The 24870-nt window shown below is 48.3% G+C and overlaps 2 protein-coding genes across 2 annotated transcripts in view; both read left to right on the top strand.

Annotated features, from left to right (window-relative positions):
- The first annotated feature begins 1795 nt into the window (after window positions 1–1795).
- On the top strand, window positions 1796–9691 carry LOC113893375 (polycystic kidney disease and receptor for egg jelly-related protein-like). The gene has a single exon (XM_027543380.1). The coding sequence runs from the start codon at window positions 1796–1798 to the stop codon at window positions 8759–8761; it is 6966 nt and encodes a 2321-aa protein (XP_027399181.1). The 3' UTR covers window positions 8762–9691.
- Window positions 9692–9827: 136 nt separating this feature from the next.
- Window positions 9828–24870, top strand: part of LOC113893376 (polycystic kidney disease and receptor for egg jelly-related protein-like) — a 28923-nt gene continuing 13880 nt past the window's right edge. The window contains exons 1-2 of the mRNA XM_027543381.1: window positions 9828–9879; window positions 11530–11636. Of these exons, the coding sequence (XP_027399182.1) occupies window positions 9828–9879; window positions 11530–11636 (159 nt within the window). The remainder of the gene's footprint in view (window positions 9880–11529; window positions 11637–24870) is intronic.

A 24870-nucleotide genomic window follows, 5' to 3' on the forward strand; every position in this document is an offset into this window, starting at 1 on the left:
CCCCACTACTAACCTTGTCTCCTTCCTGCCTCCCTGCATTTGTACTTACAGTTCCCTGCCCTAGCTATGCCCTTCCCTAGCTCTGTGTGAGCCATGCTCCCTCATTTCACGCTGATCTGTTGGCTCAGAGGGCACCTCCTCGAAGAGGCCACCTCCTCGCAGAGGCCTTCCTCGATTCCCCACCTCACTGTCATTCTTATCTCTGTACCTGCCTTATTTGTCTTCATATCGCTTTTCACAGTAAAATCCCACATGGTATGTCATGGTTGGATTATTTTTGATTGTCTTTTACCCCCATTATAATGGAAGCTCCATGGGAACTAGGCCTAGGGCTAATGCCTAGGAAAATGCCTGGTATATAGTAGGTGCTTGAGAGCTGTCTAAAATGACCAATGTTAAATGAATTAATGGGGAACAAAAAGGAAAACAATCAGACATAACAGTGGATAATCAGAGAAAATAAAACAAAAACTTAGGTGACAGATCTAATCCAAACATATCAACACTTGCATGAGATGCTGAGCGGACTTATATGAAATGTTGATGGCCACTTGTTGTGCAGTCACTAAGTCCAGTCTGATTCTCTGCCACCCTACAGACTGAACCTCACAGGCTTCTCTGTCATTCACCGTCTCTCAGAGCTTGCTCAAACTCATGTCCACTGAGTCCGTGATACTATCTAGCCATCTCATCCTCTGCCCTCCCTTTTCCATTTGCTTTCAATCTTTCCTAGCATTGGGTTCTTTACCAATGAGCTGGCTCTTTCCATCAGGTGACCAAATATTTTGAGTAGTCCTTCCAATGAATATTCATGGTTGATGGTCTAAAGAACTCAATTAAAAGGAATAGATCAACTGGATAAAACTGTAAAACTCTATTAAATGTTGCTTGTAAAAGAACACTATAAAATAAAGACATAAATAATTTGAGTGTAAATAAATGAAAAAATATTATGCCACCTAGAAAATAAGCATGAGAAGGCAAGTGTGGTCATCTTATTTGACTTCATCCCCACCAACACCAACCCTGCCCTGTTTTATTCAGATATAATTGACAAATAAGATGGATATTTTCATATCAGGTAAAGGAGATTTCAAAACAAAGATTCTGACCAGAGATAAAGACATTTCATAATGATAATAGGGACAGTTCAGCAGGAAGACATAACAACAATTGTGTATCTACCTAATAAACAGAGCTCCAAAATATAGGAAAAATAAGTTAACAGAATTAAAGAGAGAAATACACAATTTCACAGTTGCAATAGGATATTATCTTCTCTCAGCAATTGCTAGAACTAGAAAAAACTGCAGAAAAGATACAGATCTAAGGAACAGTACCACCCTTCTTGACTTGACTCCCAAACAGAGGACAGTAGAATACACATTCTTTTCAAGTGACATGGAACACACAGATGGACGCAAGACAGACCACACGGTAGATTTACACAAGTCTCAACTCGTTCGAAAAGGTAAAGGATCGCACAGAATAGTCTGTGACCATAACAACACTGAATTACAAATCAATAACTGTGAGGATTTTTACAGAAACTCTAAGAATCTGTAAGTGAAAGTGTAACTTGAATTGACAGGTCAGAGCCAAAGAGGGGAGATTAAACGACTGATTTCCTGGGCCGCAGGAACCCCACTGACCACGCTGACCCCAGGCCACCGAGGCCCCCGAACCCCACGCCCGCCGTGACCCCGGCCCGCGCCCCGGCCGCCCCGCGCCCGACGCGCCGTGTCCGTTGGCCCTCCGCCCTGCGCCTCCGACGCAGCTCGCACCGGGCGCTGCCATGGGGCCCGGGCCGGCTCTCCTGCTCCTGGGCCTGGGCCTGGGCCTGGGCTGTGGGCCCGGCCGCCCGCCTCCGCCCCCGGCTCCCGCGCAGGCGCCCGGCTCGCCGTCCCGAGACCGCCCCATCCCGACGCCCGCCGCGGCCCGAAGTGCCGCGTCCGAGACCCGGGCCCTCGTCCAGGCGCGGCGGCCGGAGGCCGCGCTCCGCTCGGTCAGGGCCTCCCGGGACCCCGGGGAGCGGGGCGCAGGCTTTGGCGGCCTTGGGGCCGGCCGCGCCCGCGTCAGCCTCCGGGCCCGCGCGGCCCCGGGCGGCGGCATCTTCCTGAGCGGCCGCCGCGGCCTCTGCCTGCCGGCCGGGCGGCCCCCGAGCCTCGTACCGCGCTGCGTCCGCGCGCACGTCCAGCTGCGCGCCCGCCGCGCCCCCGCCGCCGCCGCGCCCGCGCCGGTGGACCTGCAGCTGTCCGCGCCCGGCGGCCGGCTCTCCCTGCGCTGGCTGTCCCGCCTGCCGCGCTCGCTCGGGCCTCTGGAGTGGACCTTCCGCCTCGGGCTGCTCGGGCCCGCGGCCGCCGAGAGCCGCGCGTTGCCCCGTCGGGCTCTGCAGCGCGGCCGGCGCTCCTACCCGGGATTCGTGGCCCGAACCGAATGTCCCACGGACGGGCCCACCCCGGTCGTCTTAGAAGCTGTCAGCCCGAACAGCTCAGAACCCACTGAGTCCTCCGTGTCCTGTCAGGTATTGCGACCCTGGCCTTGTAAATTGGACCCCGTGAGGATAAATAGGAACGACGATAGACCGGTGCGACTGACCAGGGACATGGAAGACACCTTCAATGCAACAGTCATCCTCTTCTGTCCCATCCAGGAGTACTATTATCGGGGTTGGTATATCTATTCCGTTCCTTATGTAGGGGCCGTGCCTGACTGGACTAAACCTCTGGAAAAGCCACCGGTCAAGTTTAGTAGAGGTTTCTTCGAGGTGACTATACCCCCATATTCTTTACCTTGGGGGGTGTATCTGTTTAATTTCTCGGTGGTTGTCAGAACGCGGGATCCCCAGGTTCCAGGGAAGAACGACTCAGACCGCATCTATGTCGTCATTTTTAGACGTCCCCTGAATGCTGTTATTTCAGGGCCTTCCAACATCACAATTAATTTCACAGATGGGGTGACTCTCAATGGAAATATGTCTTCTGATCCAGAGGAAACAGACCCTCTAGAGAAAGAGAGACTTAAGTTTCTCTGGTACTGTACCACAGACTCAAGAAACTATGATGGAGAAAACATAACAGTGATAAGCAAGGAAGTTTGTCTCCCGGAGCAGGTTGATCTCAAGTGGACATGGGCTTCTGGTCCTATTCTCACACTTTCTCCAGAAACACTTCAAGGCGGCCGTGTATATTTTTTCAGACTGGTGATCCAGAAGACAAGCAGGTCAGCCTTTGCTGATGCAACGGTGCACGTGCTTCAAGGAGAGCCGGTAGCAAGCACTTCATGCATTGAAAATTGTGACCAGGTTCTGGTTTTATCAGAGAGATTCTCGTTGTCTCTGGATTGCACAGGTTGTACAGCAGGCCGAGATGTCTATCGGTGGTCCATTCTGACGTCTTCAGGTCAGGAGGTGCCATTGGACTGGACGGGGCAAACTTCAACAGGACGGAATGGTGCTTATGTGTCTATAAAAGCTTTTGCTTTCTGGAATTTCAGGGAAGATAAGTTTTGGATTTCTCTAAATGCAGCAACTTGGAGTGGAGTCACCTTGGTCTTAAGATATCCTTTCGTTATTCACCATGTCCGTATAACCACAGACTGCAAAATTGTTCCAGAAAAAGGAATTTCCTTCATTACTCAGTTTGTTGTCATTTGTACTCATTTCAAGCATAAGAACATTGTTCTTACATATAAAATAATAGTTCCTGATGTACATGGTTTTGGTGAGATCAGTTCTTTGAAAGAGAATAACTTTGGATCCATCCTGTATTTGGGAAAGAATTCCACATCGCCCCCTTCCTTTCTCCCTGTTGGTGTGTTGGACAGTCATTATGCCTTGAAAATAATTGCTCAGGCATATAATACCTCTCTGGGAGCTTTTTCTCAGGTGAACTTGTATGCCACTGTGCGGCCTCCCACTGACGTAAAGTCATCACCAACTGTGCTGGAGGAGTTATCCAACTTCACCATGGGACCAAATTCCTCCCTGTCTACTTTGCTTCAACAGCAGGATTTTCTAAATGCAAGTTATTTAATATACGTAGTAGCTTCTGTCTTGAATAGTATGAAAAGCGACTTAAGTCTGCAAGCTGACAAAATTAAAATCCGAGAACACCTTTTCAATCAGACACTTATTCTTCCTATAAACACTTTGGTGAATATTAGCCAGGTGGTCATGGCTGTTACTAAATTAACAGAGAAAACCTCTGAGATCAGTGCATTCTCCCAGAAACTGGCCACAGTGAGGTCTTGGCAAGCAAGCCAAGCCCTCCAAGATAGTCATCAGAGAGATAAGAGCATTTCTTCTGAGCAAATAGAAAGTGTGTGCATTGGAATATTAATAACCTTGTCTAACATCCTGAAACTGCTGGTTCATTATGAAGTCTTTGAAGAGCCTTTCCACGTGCTTGAATCTCTAGCAGACACAGTATTGGCTGTGAAAGTGCCGGAGAATGAGACCACTGCCTTGAGGACCTCCAACTTTAAAATGTATGTCAAGAAAACCGAAAAGTGGAATGTTACCAAGTTCTTCAGCACCCAGAAGCACTGTCAGAATTGTTTTTATCCCAGCCTAAATGTGAACAGCGTTCCTAGTCTGCCTGCCAGCGCTCCGATTTCGACGATGTTTTGTGAATTTGCGGATGACCCTTTCCCTTGGCTAAATTATGGGGAAAACATTTTGACCCAGGTGGTTGGATTCCGAATGACAGGAGTGGAGGCCACGGGTGACGTGATTGAGATCCCACCCGATGCAGTGGAAGTGCACCTCATCAGGAAAAACCTGAGCTTTGGAAGTTTTAATCTCACGGTGGGACCCAGCTCAGAGCCTTATGCAGTGGATGAATCTGCGACAAAGACGACAGGGGCGTTTAGCTTTGTTGTGGACGGTACCGCAGGCAGGGACGTGTTGATCCACATCATGACAGACGTGTCCGTCTTGTTCACGGTGTCTGTGTACGCAGGCCGTGAGATCACACCCAACTCTTTTATGACCAGCTACCTGGTGCCCCATAAAATCCCTCCGATTGCCAACGAGAGTGACCTGTTTGACCCGGAGTGTGCAGTGAAGGAGGCCCGAGTGGTCTGCCTCCCCGCGGCCCTGGTGCAGGTCATAGCTCAGCGAACCGATTCCTCTGAGTGCACCATCGCTGTGGTTCTACAGGCACCTCGTTTCGTCCTAAAACCCAATAACAAGTTGGTGAGAATTTCTGTTTTCAGCAGTGAATGCTTGGACATGTTTGGGATCCAGAGCGATTGGAGAGAAGATACCTGCGCTGTGGGAGAGAAGACCACTTGGCAAAGAGTGCACTGTATCTGCAAGAACCCACGGCGGGCCAAACGGCAGCTGGATATAATCAAACAGGCCAACCTTCGCCTGCGTACCCACTATTTGACGGCCAAGGTGATCGTGGTCCCTAACCCTGTGGACTTACGAGTGGAGACAGTCAAGAACGTCACCCAAAACCCTGTGACCCTCTTCACGGTACTTCTCATTATGCTGTTGTACTTGATCCTTGCGTTCTGGGCCTTGCACAGAGATGAAACGGACCAGTATCTTAGGGAACATGTGATAGTTCTCCTTGATAACGATCCTTATGATAATGTGTGTTATCTAGTCACTGTTTTTACAGGAAGCCGTTGTGGTTCTGGGACCAGGGCCAATGTCTTTATCCAACTGCACGGAACCAAAGGTAGCAGCGATGTGCACTGTTTAAGCCATCCACAATTTACGACTCTCTACCGAGGAAGCATCTGCACTTTCCTCCTAGCGACGAAAAAGGACTTGGGTGACATCCATTCCCTCCGTGTGTGGCACAACAACGAGGGCAGGTCCCCTGAATGGTATTTAAGTAGAATCAAAGTGGAGAATCTGTTCAGCAGACACATCTGGCTCTTCATGTGCCGAAAATGGCTTTCTATCGGATCATCTTTGGACCGAACCTTTCAAGTAATGCCCCCAGATAAGCCTCTCAAGAAAATGGACTTTTTCCTCATAGATTTAAGTTACAAGCTGGGGAGAAGCCACTTGTGGTTCTCCGTTTTTTCTGGTGTCATTTCTACACCATTCAATAGGCTCCAGAGGCTGTCCTGTTGCTTAGCCATGTTGTTATCCACGCTTCTGTGTAATATTATGTTCTTTAGTCTAGAGAAGGAGATCGAAGCAGAGCCACAAGAGCAGAGGTACATCAGGTCGATGGTGATCGGACTGGAAAGTGCCTTTATTACCCTCCCTGTGCAACTAGTGATCAAATCTTTGTTCATGTATTCCCAGAGGAGACCTCAGGTGACTCTACATGAGGTCACTCCTCGGAAACATCCTTTGAAAGCACCAGCAAGGCAGCACTGGGAAGAACGATTGGGAAACTGGCATGCCTATGAAATTGACAAGGCAAGCTCCCAGGAGCCTGTGTCTAACAGACATCATGCAAAACCCAAGGGTTCTGTCAACGTCACCTCTAAAAGACAGCCCCCGGCCAAGCAAGCAGAAAGCCAAGGGTCTCCCATCAAAAGCAAGGTCTCCAGAACTCAAAGCAAGGTCTCCAGAAACCAAAGCAATGTCACTCAAGCACAAAGCAAGTTCTCCAACATCCAGGGAAGAAATATAAACACCAATAACCCAAATATTGAAGACAATACAAATGTTTCTGATGAGCAGCCTCCCCAGCCAGGTTCAACAGCCCTTAAAGAGAAGACCAGAATGGTCCTGCCACAATGGTGTGTTTGTGTCGCCTGGCTCTTGGTTTTTCTTACCTGTGCAGTATCCTCCTTCTTCATCATATTTTATGGACTGACTTACGGCCTCGAAAAGTCAACAGCATGGCTGTTTGCATCGTTTTGTGCGTTCACTCAGTCAGTCTTTCTCGTGCAGCCATCTAAAATCATGCTCGTATCAGGCTACAGAACACGGAAGGCCAAGTACTGTAAAAACGTTTCATGGATTGGCAACAGCCGCTTCTCTGAGATCAAGCTGCACAACATTCGGAAGGACCCAGAAGAAATGGACAGACGCCACCGGTATGTCATGGAGCTCCGAAACTCGAGAATGTACCAGCCTCTCACCCAGGACGAAATCACAATATTCCAAAGAAAGAAGAGGATCAAAAGAAGAGCTTTCCTGTTCCTGAGTTACATCCTCACTCACTTCATCTTTCTGGCTCTCTTGCTGAGCCTAGTCACCATCCTACATCCCACTGACAGCTTTTACTATAATCAGTTTACTCGGGACCAGTTCTCTGTGGATCTGGCAGGCGTGACCAGGCTGGAAGACATCTATCAGTGGCTGAACAGGGTGCTGTTGCCTCTGTTCCACAATGACCCGAATCCCACGTTTTTCCCTGACAGCTCCTCTAAAATCCTTGGCTTGCCACTCATGAGGCAGGTGAGGGCGCAACCTGGAGACATAATGTGTCTGCCGGCCAAGAAATTTGTGGAGGGCAGCCTCAAAGGAGAGATTCGCTGTCACCCCGAATATGGCATTGACCCAGAAGACACAAAAAACTACTCTGGGTCATGGAATAGAGTTAGTAAGCGGGACACTGACAAGACGACCAGAGGGTTTACTTATAGGCCTCCGGAGAAGAGGTGGGCGTACTCTTCCTATGGGCTGCTGCACACCTATGGCTCAGGAGGATACGCCTTCTATTTTTTTCCAGCAGAGCAGCAGTTTAATTCCACACTGAGGCTCAGCGAACTCCAGAAAAGCCATTGGCTGGATGAGAAGACGTGGTCTGTGATTGTGGAATTGACCACCTTCAATCCAGACATCAGTCTCCTCTGCAGCATCTCGGTCATCTTCGAGGTCTCTCAGTTAGGTGTTGTGAACACTAGCCTGAATGCGCACTCCTTCTTGCTCGCTGATTTCAACAGAAAAAACTCAGCCGACTCAGCAGAAAACTACTTGTACTTGGCCATCTTCATTTTCTTCCTCGCCTACACTGTTGATGAGGTTTACGTAATCACACAAGAAAGGACTGCCTATGTGCAAAGTGTATATAATTTGCTCAACTTTGCTCTAAAATGTATCTTTACCCTGTGGATTGTACTCTTTTTCAGGAAGCACTTCTTGGCCATCAGTATAGTTCAGGCTTACCGGTCGAACCCTGAGGATTTCATTCCCTTTCATGCAGTGGCTCAAGTGGATCACACCATGAGGGTGATTTTGGGTTTTCTGGTATTTCTGACGATCCTGAAGACGCTCCGGTATTCCAGGGTCTTTTACGATGTGCGTCTGGCTCAGAGGGCCATCCAGATTGCCCTTCCTGGCATCTGCCACATGGCATTGGTGGTGTCCGTGTATTTCTTTGTCTTCATGGCATTCGGGTACTTGGTGTTCGGGCAGCACGAGTGGAACTACAGTGACATGATCCATGCCACCCAGACAATATTTTCCTACTGTGTCTCAGCTTTTGAGAACACGGAATTTTTCAATAACCGGGTTCTCGGGGTCCTCTTCCTCTCATCTTTCATGCTGGTGATGATCTGCATATTGATCAACTTATTTCAGGCAGTGATTTTGTCAGCCTACGAGGAAATGAAGCAGCCCGTGTACGAGGAGCCCTCAGAAGAGGCGGAAGCCATGACTTATCTGTGTCGCCGGCTAAGATCTGCTTTTTGCTGCCTGTGCTTCAAACCCAGGGCAGAAGACGAGCCCAAGTTCTTCATCAACATGGTGTACGGGCAGCCAGAGAAGAACAGCCGCCACTACCTGGGGCTGAAGACCAGAAACATTAATGGGAAGAAAATGGTTTACCTCGTCGTGTGATCCATGGCAGTGTCAAGGCCCACAGACAGGTTCCTCCAAAGGCTCGGTTTCTGGGGTCGAGGGGCGTTTCATGGCTCAGTTGTGTTTCCCACCCATATTCTTCACAGTGCACCCCGCGTCTGGACGTGTCTGCAGCGGAGGCCTCCAAGCTTGGAACTTGAAAGGCGGGTCAAGGGCAGCATGGCCTCTGCGGAGAGAGGAGGGCGACCATCTGTGAGTCCCGGGTTCATTTCCCTTTTTCTTAGAAGCTGCTGTCTTTGGCACCGACTGCAGTTTAGAGGGTTAGAGACCTAGATTTGGGGGAGGGAACTGAAAGGGCCCCCAACCTCATCTCAGCTTGTCAGAAGCAGCAGGTGAACGCTCCTGCTGTCCCGGTTCCCCTGTCCCCGAGGCTGGGAGGCCAGGGCTAGTGGTTGGGGGCAGAGCCCAGGTCCTCCGGCCCTGCTGGCCCTTCCCTTTGCTGATGGGGCTGCAGAGCCTCCCTGCCTCCTTACCCCCACCACACACACTCCAGCTGGGCAGGGCTGGAGGGGCCTCATGAGGGGTCCCAGGAGTGGCCCTTGTGCCTGGAAATGGAGGGATGTGGACCAGGGCGCAGCAATCTGAAGCTTCCCATCTGCTCTTTAGGCCATTGCAAGTTATGGATGTAACGTGTTTCTGGCCAGGAGACATGACTTTTGTTAAAGAAGAAGGTGTGTGTGTGTGTGCATGCTGTCGAGCTCACACTGAAAGGTGGTAAATGTTCTATGTCATGAGTGTAGCCATCTCTCTCTCCAGGATTTGGGCTTTTGTTTATTGATGGCCTGGTGGCTTGTTTATAACACATTGTTTAAGAAAATTGTTAACGGCTCCTGTGTTTTCAACCCAAAGCATGTTCCTTCATGAAAATGTCATGCAAAGCTTCATCAGAATTAAAATATGATTCCTCTATGAGGCCTGCAGTGATTTCTGTGAGAGGGGCAGTACACAGATGGCACCTGCCCTCGGAATGCAGTGCCAGCAAAGGGGAACGAAGCGCAGGTGTGCCTGCTTTGACCCGACTGTTTATCACTTGCTTGGCGCCCTGATGGTGCTCACTCAGCTGCACTGCATGGCCATAGCACTTCGCACCTTGGCAGGTAGGGGCACGTGTACATGTAGAGGCCTTCTCTCCCTTCGTCCCTGGGGTCGGGGTGGTCTTCCTGCCAATTAGACAATAGTCTTTCTGACTCACCCAAGACCACCCAAACTGTCATGATCAAATGCCCAGTTTTGTGTTTTCTAACTTCCCTGGTGGGAGTTCACAGGTGTGGCTAGGTTCTGGTCAGCTGGTGCTGGGTGATGTGCAGATTCTGCATAGCACTTCTTATTGTCACCCAACTGCCACCTGTACATTTTTTAGAAACATGGCCTTGCCCAGTAACCGTATGGGACTGGTGCTGGGGTCAGAATGTCCGACTCTTGAGAACCCATGGACTGTAGCCTGCCAGCCTCCTCTGTCCTTGGGATTCTTGAGATAAGAATGCTGGAGTGGGTTGTCATTTACTTATCCAGAGGATCTACCCGACCCAGGGATTGAACCTGGGCCTCTAGAGCTGCATGCAGATACTTTACAGTTGAACCATCAAGGAAGCCCTCAGGAGAACAAGTGTGAAAGGAGAGAGAAGGCCCCCACATCACCCCTTCCTGCTCCTGGCAGTTGTGACTCATTTCAGTCACCCTCTGACTTCCTGAACCATCCTGCCACCCACAGGTGCCCACACAGATGGCGCCCTGCAGGAGGGCCCGATGCCAAGGTGTCCAGGGGACCTTCCTGCACCGGCCCTCTGGGAGGTGACACCTGGTCCCCCAGCACGGAGCCAAGAGTACCATGAAGTCCCCTGTGTCCCCCGCTCAAAGCCCTGACTCGGGACTGCATCACAGACCCTGTCACCTCCTGTCAAGTCCCGCCTCTATTTGTGAGCCTGGAGGTCTGCAGAGATCCATGTGCTCTGTGGCCCCAGGAGGCCACCACTGCCCCCTGGGGAGGGGGAGGGTGCTGGGAACCCTCCAGGGCAACGTCTGGGGGACGAGCCCTGCTGGGAGCTGGGGAGCAGGTCTGTCCAGGCAGCATGGATGGTGCTCAGGCAGCCTGGGGGAGCTTGGCACTGCCTTCTGTGGGCTGGGCGGTCTTGGCCTCCCAGAGCCCGGCTGCTCTCCTCTGAGTGACGAAGGGCTCAATGCCTCATGGCATTGCATCCAGCAGATGGACCAGGCATGTCCAAGTGAGGGCCAGCCCTGAGCCAGGCCCAGGAGCGGCTGTCACTCCCGGGTACATGGTGGTCCCACCCCGGGCCTCAGTCTCTGCTCCTGGGAGGGGAGGCGCTGGAGGAGGGGCCTCTGAGTCAGAGAAGCAGAGGCCCTGGGGCCTGCAAGCCAGGGTGTCCAGGGTGCTGCCAGGGTAGCGGCCAGCCAATGTGCCCCAGCACAGAGGGAGGGGCCAGGCCTGCGGGAAGCACTTAGCATCCCGCCCAGCTCTGTGCCCTTGGCTGTGGCTCCCTCTGGTGGAGGTGGTACACAAGAGAAGGCCTGGCCAGCAGGCCCCAATGCCAGGTCAGGAAGCCAGCCTGCTGAAATAAAACTTACATTGAACATAAGGGGCTAAACTTAGGACGATCTGTGGTCTCTGAGCGGCCAGGACACGCCCCGTATTTCTTGGGGCCTGGCTGCACTGGAGAGTCCACTTGTCCCTTCTGTGTGCCCAGGACCCGCACTCATCTCTTGGGGACCTCGCCCTCTCTGGTCCCCAGGAAGGTCGGATCGCACTGCCACCCGCGCGCTCCAGGCAACCCCGGGGATGCGGGTCCGCGGGCGCTCTGCCGAGGGCGTCCTCCGGGTACCTGACAGTCGCGCAGCGGTGAGGTGTCAGCCATAGCGCGCGCGCGTTCCGCGCCCGCGGTGCGGGCTCTGCGCTTCGCCGCGACCTTCCGCGTGGGGGCGGGGTGTCGAGCCTCGGGGGCGGGGCGGCCCCCGCCCACTACTTGCTTCCGACACACCCGCCGCGCCAGGAGGGTTACCCTACAGGCTGGGGAAACCCAGGGCCACCCCAGGCTGGCAGTTTTGGTGTGAGCCCCCACCTACCCGATCAGACAGGAGCCAGGGACGGCAGGGGCAGAGGGCGGGCGTGGGAGAGTGGGTGGGATAAGGGAGTCCCTCTCCATGGGGACCCTCTGAGAGGTGACTGCAGAGTCCCCTGGGAGGCAGAGGAGCCCTGGGGCAGTGGTCCCTTTGGACAACAAGTGGGACCAGAGGCCGTGCTGTAAGGGCCCCAAGCCTGGGTGCCTCTGTCCTGGGTGTGGCCTGGACAGTTGCACAGGGCCTCACACTTAGAAGGACCCCATGCTCGCTTTGAAGCTCTGCTGTGGTCATCTTGAAATTCTTGACCATCTTTGAACAGGGTTCCTACATTTTGATTTTGCACGGGGCCCTGAAAATCATGTAGTCGGTCTTCTGACAGCCAATGCATCTTTTCTGAATTCCCCACAGCTCACCACCTCCTCGGCCACTAACCCCAAACTGAGTCAGGACCAGCTCACTCGCATACCGAGTGCTCTTGCAGCAGGCAGGCCTGGGCCTTTGGTTTCCCTGGACCCCGCCTAAGAGGCCCCTGTACTTTCAATCCTGTCCACCTACAATCTATCTCCCTCACAGCAGGAGGATGCTTCCAACCTGGAAATCAGATCAGGCCCTTCCCCGCTCAAAACCCTCAAACACTTCCCCAACCCACTTGAGATGAAATTCAAATACACGACCATGGTCTCTGAGACCCAGCTTGCTCTGGTCATTGGCCGTCTCTCCAATGACATCTCCTACCACTTCCACTCCTCTCTGCTTACTCAGGCCCCACTACTAACCTTGTCTCCTTCCTGCCTCCCTGCATTTGTACTTACAGTTCCCTGCCCTAGCTATGCCCTTCCCTAGCTCTGTGTGAGCCATGCTCCCTCATTTCACGCTGATCTGTTGGCTCAGAGGGCACCTCCTCGAAGGGCCTTCCTCGATTGCCCACCTCACTGTCATTCTTATCTCTGTACCTGCCTTATTTGTCTTCATATCGCTTTTCACAGTAAAAGCCCACATGGTATGTCATGGTTGGATTATTTTTGATTGTCTTTTACCCCCATTATAATGGAAGTTGTATGGGAACTAAGCCTAGGGCTGATGCCTAGGAAAATGCTGGGTATCGTGTAGCTGCTTGTGAACCCTGTATGAAATAACTATAGTTAAATGAATTAAGGGAGAATGAAAAGGGGAAAAAATCAGATATAAACAGGAATAATCAGGGATAATAAGAAAACAAATAATTAGGTGACACATGTAAGTCGAGACATATCAATCATTACATGATCTGGTTCAAGATGACAGAGTAGAAGGATGCGGGCTCATCTCCTCCTGCAAAAGTACCAAAATTGCAACTAGCTGTTGTGGCAGCTATTTGCCACAACAAATAGCTTCTATTTTCTGGAAATAGAAGGATGCTGGAACCCACCAAAAAAAGATACCCTATGTCTAAAGACAAAGAAGGAGCTGCAGTGATGTGGTAGGAGGAATGCAATCAAGATAAAACCAAATCCTATACCCACTGGGTGGGTGACCCACAGACTGGAGAATAATAATCCCGAAGAAGTTCTCACACTGTTCTGAAGGATTTGAACTCCATGGCAGGCTTGCCAGCCTCAGGATCTGGTAAAGGGACTGGGAATCCCCAGGGAATCTGGCCTTGAGGGCCAGCAAGATTTGATTATAGGACTTCCAGAAGGCTGGGGGAAACAGAGACTCCAGTCTTGGAGGACACAAACAACATTTCACCTGCCCCCAGACCCAGATGAGAGCAGTGACCCCACAGGAGAGTGAACTCAAAGTACCTCCTAGTACTGGGGGCCTCTTGGAGGCGTGGGCCACCACAGGGCCATTGGCAGAAACCCCTTTGGAATTCACTATTAACCCTAGAGGTTGTAGTGGGCTGGAGTGGCTATAAGAGATACCCCACGTGAAGAGATACCCCACGTCCAAAGGCAAAGGAGAAGCCCCAGCAAGATGGTAGGAGGGGCGAATTCATGCTTAGACTCAAACCCCATACCTGCCAGAGATGCTCAGAAGGGTCAAACATACCTTGTGTGCACAGGACCAGAGACCCCACGGAGACTGGACAGAACTGTGTTTGAGTGTCTCCTGTGGAGGTACGGGTCAGCTGTGGCCTGCCACAGGGGCAGGGGCTCTGGGTGCAGCAGTCCTGGGTATGGCATTAGCCCTCTTGGAGGAGGTCACCATTAACCCCACCACAGAGCCGCCAGAACTTACACAGGACTGCGGAAACAGACTCTTGGAAGGCACAAGCAGAACCTTGTGCACCAGGACCCAGGAGAAAGGAGCAGTGACCCCACAAGGGACTGACCCAGACTTGCCTGAGTGTCCAGGAGTCACCGGTGGAGGCGTGGGTCAGTGGTGGCCTGCTGCAGGGTTGGGGGCACTGAGTGTGGCAGTGGGAACTTTTGCCTGCATGGGACCTTTTGAAGGTGCCATTATCTTCATTACCTCCACCATAGTTTGGCCCCAGGTAAATAACAGGGAGGGTACATACAACTCCACCCATCAACAGAAAATTGGATTAAAGATTTACTGAGGATGGCCTGGTGAGGTCTCTTGGCAACTCTGGTGGGGACTCTTCTTTGCTGAGACTGACATCCTGACCACTCAGGGTACTCAGGGGCCAGCTTGCCTGCCAATGGACCAGACCCAGAGGCTGCAACTGGGACCCTTTTGTCCCTGGTCTCCTCCTGATGCGGACAACTGGCCAGAGTGCCCCGACTGGTAAGGAGCAAGAGACTTTATTGGCCTATCTCGCCTTACCTCTCTCTTTCCTCTCCTTAACCCTTCCTTCTACTTAACGGCCAGGAAGAGCTACCCCACGTTCAAGGAGCGGTGGCTGCGTGGGCGCAGGAGGGCCAAGAGGAGCTACTCCAGGAGGGGTGGTTGTGAGGAGATACCCCTCGTCCAAGGTAATAGAAACTCAAGTAAGGTGGTAGGTGTTGCAAGAGTGCATCAGAGGGCAGATACACTGAAACCATAATCTCAGAAAACTAATAAATCTAATCACATGGACCACAGCCTTGTCTAACTCAATGAAACTAAGCCATGCCCTGAGGGGCCACCCAAGATGGGCGAGTCATGGTGGAGAGGTCTGACAGAATGTGGTCCACTGGAGAAGGGAATGGCAAACCTCTTCAGTATTCTTGCCTTGAGAACCCCATGAACAGTTGAAAAGGCAAAATGATAGGATACTGAAAGAGGAACTCCCCAAGTCGGTAGGTGCCCAATATGCTACTGGAGATCAGTAGAGAAATAACTCCAGAAAGAATGAAGGGATGGAGCCAAAGCAAAAACAACACCCAGCTGTGGATGTGACTGGTGATAGAAGCAAGGTCCGATGCTGTAAATAGCAATGTTGCATAGGAACCTGGAATGTCAGGTCCATGAATCAAGGCAAATTGGAAGTGGTCAAACAAGAGATGGCAAGAGGGAATGTCGACATTCTAGGAATCAGCGAACTCAAATGGACTGGAATGGGTGAATTTAACTCAGATGACCATTATATCTACTACTGCGGGCAGGAATCCCTCAGAAGAAATGGAGTGGCCATCATGGTCAACAAAAGAGTCTGAAATGCAGTACTTGGATGCAATCTCAAAAAGGACAGAATGATCTCTGTTCATTTCCAAGGCAAACCATTCAATATCACAGTAATCCAAGTCTATGCCCTAACCAGTAATTCTGAAGAAGCTGAAGTTGAACTGTTCTATGAAGACCTACAAGACCTTTTAGAACTAACACCCAAAAAAGATGTCCTTTTCATCATAGGGGACTGGAATGAAAAAGTAGGAAGTCAAGAAACACCTGGAGTAACAGGCAAATTTGGCTTTGGAGTACAGAATGAAGCAGGGCAAAGGCTAATAGAGTTCTGCCAAGAGAACACACTGGTCATAGTAAACACCCTCTTCCAACAACACAAGAGAAGACTCTCCACATGGCCATCACCAGATGGTCAACACTGAAATCAGATTGATTATATTCTTTGCAGCCAAAGATGGAGAAGCTCTATACAGTCAGCAAAAACAAGACCAGGAGCTGACTGAGGCTCAGATCATGAACTCCTTATTGCTAAATTCAGACTGAAATTGAGGAAAGTGGGGAAAACCACTAGACCATTCAGGTATGACCTAAATCAAATCCCTTATGATTATACAGTGGAAGTGACAAATAGATTCAGGGGACTAGATCTGATAGATAGAGTGCCTGATGAACTATGGACGGAGGTTCCTGACATTGTACAGGAGACAAGGATCAAGACCATCCCCAAGAAAAAGAAATGCAAAAAAGTAAAATGGCTGTCTGGGGAGGCCTTACAAATGGATGTGAAAAGAAGACAACTGAAAAGCAAAGGAGAAAAGGAAAATCATAAGCATCTGAATGCAGAGTTCCAAAGAACAGCAAGAGATAAGAAAACCTTCCTCAGCAATCAATGCAAAGAAATAGAGGAAAACAACAGAATGGGAAAGACTAGAGATCTCGTCAAGAAAATTAGAGATACCAAGGGAACATTTCATGCAAAGATGGGCTCGATAAAGGACAGAATGGTATGGACCTAACAGAAGCAGAGATATTAAGAAGAGGTGGCAAGAATACACAGAAGAACTGTACAAAAAAGATCTTCACAACAAGGATAATCACGATGGTGTGATCACTCACCTAGAGCCAGACATCCTGGAATGTGAAGTCAAGTGGGCCTTAGAAAGCATCACTATGAACAAAGCTAGTGGAGGTGATGGAATTCCAGTTGAGCTATTTCAAATCCTGAAAGATGATGCTTTGAAAGTGATGCACTCAATATGCCAGCAAATTTGGAAAACTCAGCAGTGGCCACAGGACTGGAAAAGGTCAGTTTTCATTCCAATCCCAAAGAAAGGCAATGCCAAAGAATGCTCAAACTACCGCACAATTGCACTCATCTCACACGCTAGTAAAGTAATGCTCAAAATTCTCCAAGCCAGGCTTCAGCAATACGTGAACTGTGAACTTCCAGATGTTCAAGCTGGTTTTAGAAAAGGCAGAGGAACCAGAGATCAAATTGCCAACATCTGCTGGATCATAGAAAAAGCAAGAGAGTTCCAGAAAAACATCTATTTCTGCTTTACTGACTATGCCAAAGCCTTTGACTGTGTGAATCACAATAAACTGTGGAAAATTCTGAAAGAGATGGGAATACCAGACTACCTGACCTGCCTCCTGAGAAACCTATATGCAGGTCAAGAAGCAACAGTTAGAACTGGACATAGAACAACAGACTGGTTCTAAGTAGGAGACGGAGTACGTCAAGACTGTATACTGTCACCCTGCTTATTTAACTTATATGCAGAGTACGTCATGAGAAACGCTATGCTGGAGGATGCACAAGCTGGAATCAAGATTGCCAGGTGAAATATCAATAACCTCAGACATGCAGATGACACCACGCTTATGGCAGAAAGTGAAGAGGAACTCAAAAGCCTCTTGATGAAAGTGAAAGAGGAGAGTGAAAAAGTTGGCTTAAAGCTCAACACTCAGAAAACGAAGATCATGGCATCTGGTCCCATCAGTTCATGGGAAATAGATGGGGAAACAGTGGAAACAGTGGCTGACTTTATTTTGGGGGGCTCCAAAATCACTGCAGATGGTGACTGCAGCCATGAAATTAAAAGACGCTTACTCCTTGGAAGGAAAGTTATGACCAACCTAGATAGCATATTCAAAAGCAGAGACGTTACTTCACCAACAAAGATCCATCTAGTCAAGGCTATGGTTTTTCCAGTAGTCATGTTTGGATGTGAGAGTTGGACTGTGAAGAAAGCTGAGCACTGAAGAATTGATGCTTTTGAACTGTGGTGTTGGCAAAGACTCTTGAGAGTCCCTTGGACTGCAAGGAAATCCAACCAGTCCATTCTAAAGGAGATCAGTCCTGGGTGTTCTTTGGAAGGAATGATGCTGAAGCTGAAACTCCAGTACTTTGGCCATCTCATGTGAAGAGCTGACTCATTGGAAAAGACTCCGATGCTGGGAGGGATTGGGGGAAGGAGGAGAAGGGGATGACAGAGGATAAGCTAGACGGCTAGACGGCATCACTGACTCGATGGACGTGAGTCTGGGTGAACTCCGGGAGTTGGTGATGGACAGGGAGGCCTCAGTTCAGTTCAGTCACTCAGTCGTGTCCGACTCTTTGTGACCTCATGAATCGCAGCATGCCAGGTCTTCCTGTCCATCATCATTTAACTCAGATGACCATTATATCTACTACTGCAGGCAGGAATCCCTCAGAAGAAATGGAGTAGCCATCATAGTCAACAAAAGAGTCCGAAATGCAGTACTTGGATGCAATCTCAAAAAGGACAGAATGATCTCTGTTCATTTCCAAGGCAAATCATTCAATATCACAGTAATCCAAATCTATTCCGTAACCAGTAACTCTGAAGAAGCTGAAGTTGAACTGTTCTATGAAGACCTACAAGACCTTTTAGAACTAACACCCAAAAAAGATGTCCTTTTCATTATAGGGGACTGGAATGCAAAAGTAGGAAGTCAAGAAACACCTGGAGTAACAGGCAAATTTGGTCTTGGAATACAGAATGAAGCAGGGCAAAGACTAATAGAGTTTTGCCAAGAAAATTCACTGGTCATAGCAAACACTCTCTTCCAAAAACACAAGAGAAGACTCTACACATGGACATCACCAGATGGTCAACACCGAAATCAGGTTGATTATATTCTTTGCAGCCAAAGATGGAGAAGCTCTATACAGTCAGCAAAAACAAGACCAGGAGCTGACTGAGGCTCAGATCATGAACTCCTTATTGCCAAATTCAGACTTAAATTGAAGAAAGTAGGGAAAACCACTAGACCATTCAGGTATGACCTAAATCAAATCCCTTATGATTATACAGTGGAAGTGACAAATAGATTTAAGGGACTAGATCTGATAGATAGAGTGCCTGATGAACTATGGACTGAGGTTCGTGACATTGTACAGGAGACAGGGATCAAGACCATCCCCATAGAAAAGAAATGCAAAAAAGCAAAATGGCTGCCTGGGGAGGTGCCAGGAGCCGGCATATTGCATATTGAGTGCATATTGCATATTGAGTGCAGCACTTTCCACAGCATCATCTTTCAGGATCTGGAATAGCTCAACTGGAATTCTATCACTGCTGGGAGCCAGCGTGAGGAGCTCCACCCATGACAAAGGTCATGAGGAAGGAGGCTCAGCATACGCAAAGGCGGGATCGAGCCTCAGGAGTCCCCCTGGAAATTCTCGAGCATTTACCCCCAAAACCAGAGTCTGCCTACTTTCTGCTTTGTGCCTTCACCTACACCTCTGACTTTATGGGGGGGCTGTCCCCCACTACCTCTCTGAAAAAAGAGTTAGCTTACAGCTCCAGTTAATAATTCCTGGGTGTGATAGTGTTTCAACCTACAAACTCCTTTGGAAATCCTCTATCCTGCCTGAATAGGTTTTTCTGGCCACATGTGATTGTTCAGAGCCTCCCAACTGTGAGAGGCAGGAGATGTTCTAAACTGTCTAAACACAGATTCTTTTGAGTAGTTAAAAGATTGATTAGAAATTGTATTGGTGAAGGGATTTTCACTTGTTGGGCCAATGTTTGCTGCTAAGTTTCCATATCCCTTACCTGCTGTGTCCCTGGCAGTGTATTGATTAATATAATTGGTGTAAGTAGTAGCTTTAATGTTTGTAACCTGGGACCCTTGAGTTAATTCTTTTTCTTGTTATAGCCCACCACACCTTTGCCCTATAGGAATGCAACTTTATCTAATGCTTTTGGAGAGTGGCTCCTGACCAATCACCTTTAGAGAAAAATAAGTTTTCTGAAGAAAGGGTCTTAAAATGTTAACAGGCCTCCGGGCCAGAAGATGATGCAAATCACCTAAGCTTTTGCATATGATAAGTTTGCAGGAAGAAAGCCTGGCTTGCTGCATGACTCTACCCCTTCCCCCATTATCCTCTATGCATAACTTAAGGTATAAAAACTACTTTGGAAAATAAAGTGTGGGCCTTGTTCACTGAAACTTGGTCTCACCATGTCGTTCTTTCTCTTACCTTCTGGCTGAATTATTCAGCCTCTTTTCTCCACTGAATTTCCTCACTGAGCTATCCTTATTCTATTACTCTTTATATCTTTGATAAATATTTAAATAAATAGGTCGCCTATGCCGTCTCTCCTTCGAATACCCTGGATCAGCCGGAGCTGGACCCTGGCAGGGAGGCCTTACAAATGGATGTGAAAAGAAGAGAACTGAAAAGCAAAGGAGAAAAGGGAAGATATAAGCATCTGAATGCAGAGTTCCAAAGAATAGCAAGAAGAGATAAGAAAGCCTTCCTCAGCAATCAATGCAAAGAAATAAAGGAAAACAACAGAATGGGAAAGACTAGAGATCTCTTCAAGAAAATTAGAGATACCAAGGGAACATTTCATGCAAAGATGGGCTCGATAAAGGACAGGGAGGCCTGGTGTGCTGCAATTCATGGGGTTGCAAAGAGTCAGACACGATTGAGTGACTGAACTGTACTGAGGATGGCCTCACCATCAGAACAAGACCTTTCCCCCTCAGTCTCTTCCATTAGGAAGCTTCCATAAGCCTCTTATCCTTCTCCATCAGAAGGCAGACAGCCTGAAAACCACAATCAGAGAAAACTAACCAGTATGATCACATGGACCACAGCCTTGTCTAAGTCAATGAAACTATGAGCCATGCCATGTGGGGCCACCTGAGATGGACGTGTCAAGGTGGAAAGGTCTGACAGAATGTGGTCCACCGGAGAAGGGAATGGCAAACCACTTCAGCATTCTTGCCCTGAGAACTCCATGAACAGCATGGAAAGGTAAAAAATAGGACACTGAAAGATGAAATCCCCAGGTTGGTAGGTGCCCAATATGCTAACGGAGATCAGTGGAGAAATAACTCCAGAAAGAATGAAGAGACGGAGCCAAAGCAAAAAAATACCCAGTTGGGGATGCAACTAGTGATAGAAGTAAAGTCGATGCTGGAAAGAGCAATATTGCACAGGAACCTGGAATGTCAGGTCCATGAATCAAGGCAAATTGGAAGTGGTCAAACAGGAGATGGCAAGAGTAAACATCGGCATTTTAGGAATCAGCGAAGTAAAATGAATTTAACTCAGATGACCATTATATCTACTACTGTGGGCAGGAATCCCTTAGAAGAAATGGAGTAGCCATCATAGTCAGCAAAAGAGTTTGAAATGCAGCACTTGCATGCAATCTCAAAAATGACAGAATGATCATTTCCAAGGGAAACCATTCAATATCACGGTAATCCAAGCCTATGCCCTGACCAGCAATGCTGAAGAAGCTGAAGAATTCTATGAAGACCTACAAGACCTTCTAGAACTAACACCCAAAAAAGATGTCCTTTCCATTATAGGGGACTGGAATGCAAAAGTAGAACTTCAAGAACCTGGAGTAACAGTTAAATTTGGCCTTGGAGTACAGAATGAAGCAGGGCAAAGGCAAATACAGTTTTGCCAAGAGAATGCACTGGTCATAGTGAACACACTCTGAACCCAAGAGAAGACTCTACACATGGACATCACCAGATGGTCAACACCAAAATCAGATTGATTATATTCTTTGCAGCCAAAGATGGAGAAGTTCTATACAGTCAGCAAAACAAGACCAGGAGCTGACTGTGGCTCAGATCATGAACTCCTTATTGCCAAATTCAGACTGAAATTGAGGAAAGTAGGGAAAACCACTAGACCATTCAGATATGACCTAAAGCAAATTCCTTATGATTATATAGTGGAAGTGACAAATAGATTCAAGGGATCAGATCAGATACAGTGCATGAAGAACTATGGACGGAGGTTCGTGACATTATACAGGAGGCAGTGATCAAGACCATCCCCAAGAAAAAGAAATGCAAAAAGGAAAAATGGTTGTCTGAGGAGGGCTTACAAATAGCTGTGAAAAGAAGAGAAGCCAAAGGCAAAGGAGAAAAGGAAAGATATACCCATTTGAATGCAGAGTTCCAAAGAATAGCAAGGAGAGATAAGAAAGCCTCCTCAGCGATCAATGCAAAGAAATAGAGGAAAACAACAGAATGGAAAAGACTAGAGATCTCTTCAAGAAAATTAGAGATACCAAGGGAACATTTCAGGAAAAGATGAGCACAAGAACAGAAATGGTATGGACCTAACAGAAGCAGAAGATATTCAGAAGAGGTGGTAAGAATACACAGAAGAACTATACAAAAAAGATCTTCACGACCCAGATAACCACGAAGGTGTGATCACTCACCTAGAGCCAGACATCCTGGTACGCGAAGATAAGTGAGCCTTAGGAAGCATCACTACGAACAAAGCTACTGGAGGTGATGGAATTCCAGTTGAAGTATTTCAAATTCTAAGAGATGATGCTGTGAAAGTGCTGCACTCGATATGCCAGAAAATTTGGAAAACTCAGCAGTGGCCACAGGACTGGAAAAGGTCAGTTTTCACTTCAATCCCAAAGAAGGGCAATGGCAAAGAATGCTCAAACTACCGCACAATTGCACTCATCTCACATGCTAGCAAAGTCATGCTCAAAATTCTCCGACCCAGGCTTCAATAGTATGTGAACTGTGAACTTCCAGATGTTCAAGCTGGATTTAGAAAAGGCAGAGGAACCAGAGATCAAATTGCCAACATCTGCTGGATCATAGAAAAAGCAAGAGAGTTCCAGAAAAACATCTACGTCTGCTTTATTGACTACACCAAAGCCTTTGACTGTGTGGATCACAACAAACTGTGGAAAATTCTGAAAGAGATGGGAATACCAGACCACCTGACCTGCCTCTTGAGAAACCTGTCTGCAGGTCAGGAAGCAACAGTTAGGACTGGAAATGGAACAACAGACTGGTTCCAAATCGGGAAAGGAGTACATCAGGGCTATATATTGTCACCCTGCTTATTTAATGTATATGCAGAGTACATCATGAGAAATTCTGGGCTGGAAGAAGCACAAGGTGAAATCAAGATTGCTGGGAGAAATATCAATAACTTCAGATATGCAGATGACACCACCCTTATGGCAGAAAGTGAAGAGGAGCTGAAGAGCCTCTTCATGAAAGTGAAAGAGGAGAGGGAAGAAGTTGGCTTAAAACTCAACATTCAGAAAACTAAGATCATGGCATCTGGTCCCATCAGTTCATGGCAAATAGATGGGGAAACAATAGAAACAGTGACAGCCTTTATTCTCTTGAGCTCCAAAATCACTGCAGATCTTGACTGAACCATGAAATTAAAAGATGCTTACTCTTTGGAAGGAAAGTTATGACCAACCTAAGATGGCATATTAAAAACCAGAGACATTACTTTGCCAACAAAGGTCCATCTAGTCAAAGCTATGGTTTTCCCAGTAGGCATGTATGGATGTGAGAGTTGGACCATAAAGAATGCTGAGTGCCGAAAAATGGATGCTTTTGAACTGCGGTGTTGGAGAAGACTCTTGAGAGTCCCTTGGACTGCAAGGAGATCCAACCAGTCCATCCTAAAGGAAATCAGTCCTGATCTGGCCCCCTGAAGCAAGGAACTGACTCATTGGAAAAGACCTGATGCTGAGAAAGATTGAAGGCAGAAGGAGAAGGGGATGAGAGAGGATGAGAAGGTTGGATGGCATCACAACTTAATGGACATTAATTTGGGTAAACTCTGGGAGCTGGTGATGGACAGGGAGGCGTGGACTGCTGCAATCCATGGGGTCACAAAGAGTCGGACACAACTGAGCAACTGAACTGACTGAGAAGTTGTAGATCCCAGTGCTGGGTTGCCTCAGACCAAATAACTACCAGGGAGAGAGTGCAACTCCACCCATCAGTAGATAATTAGATTCAAGCTTTATCAAGCAAGGCCCAGTTTTTCCCATGGCCAGTTTCTCCCATCAAGAAGCTTACACAAGCCTCTCAGCCTCATCCATCAGAGGGCAGACAGAAAAAGCAAGAAGAAGGACAGTCTGACAGTAGTTAAATCAAAAACCATATTACAGAAAGTTAATCAAGATGAAAGTCTTCCCTGACAGCTCAGTTGGTAAATAATGTGCCTGCAGTGCAGGAGACCCCAGGTTGATTCCTGGGTCGGACAGATCCACTGAATAAGGGATTCCTGGGCTTCCCCTGTGGTTCACCTGGTAAAGAATCTGCCTGCAATGCGAGAGACCTGGGTTTGATACCTGGATTAGGAAGATCCCCTAGAGAAGGGAAAGGCTACCCACTCAAGTATTCTGGCCTGGAGAATTCCACGGACTGTATAGTCATAGTCAAATCTATGGTTTTTCTAGTAGTCATGTATGGATGTGAGAGCTGGACCATAAAGAAGGCTGAGCACCGAAGAACTGATGCCTTTTTGAACTTCGATATTGGAGAAGACTCTTGAAAGTCCCTTGGACAGGAAGGAGATCCAACCAGTCCATCCTAAAGGAAATCAGTCCTGAATATTCATTGGAAGGACTGATGCTGAAGCTGAAACTCCAATACTTTGGCCACCTGATGTGAAGAACTGACTCATTTGAAAAGACCCTGATGTTGGGAAAGATTGAGGGCAGGAGGAGAAGGGGACAACAGAGGATGAGACGGTTGGATGGCATCACCGACTTGATGGATATGAGTTTGGGTGAACTCCAGGAGTTGGTGATGGACAGGGAGGCCTGGCATGCTGCCGTCCATGGGGTTGCAAAGAGTTGGACACAACTGAGTGACTGAACTGAACTGAGTGTCCATGGGGTCACAAAGAGTCAGATATGACTTAGCTCCTTTCACTTTCACTTTCAATCATGATGAAAAAGCAGAAAGTTATGTCCCATATGAAGAGATAAGATAAAACCCCAGAAAAACAACTAAATGAAGGGGAGATAGGCAGCCTTCCTATAAAAGAATCCAGAATAATGATATTCACAATGATCCAGGATCTTGAGAACAGAATGGAGACAAAGATTGAGATGATTTTAGAAATGTTTACCAAAGACCTAGAAGAACTAAAGAACAAAGACAGATGA

This window comes from Bos indicus x Bos taurus, chromosome 5 (assembly GCF_003369695.1).
Source record: "Bos indicus x Bos taurus breed Angus x Brahman F1 hybrid chromosome 5, Bos_hybrid_MaternalHap_v2.0, whole genome shotgun sequence".
Taxonomy (NCBI): Eukaryota; Metazoa; Chordata; class Mammalia; order Artiodactyla; family Bovidae; genus Bos; species Bos indicus x Bos taurus.

What these genes read in the sequence shown, in the direction of transcription:
- LOC113893375 (XM_027543380.1), top strand. Translation starts at nt 1,796, where the DNA reads ATGGGGCCCGGGCCGGCTCTCCTGCTCCTGGGCCTGGGCCTGGGCCTG.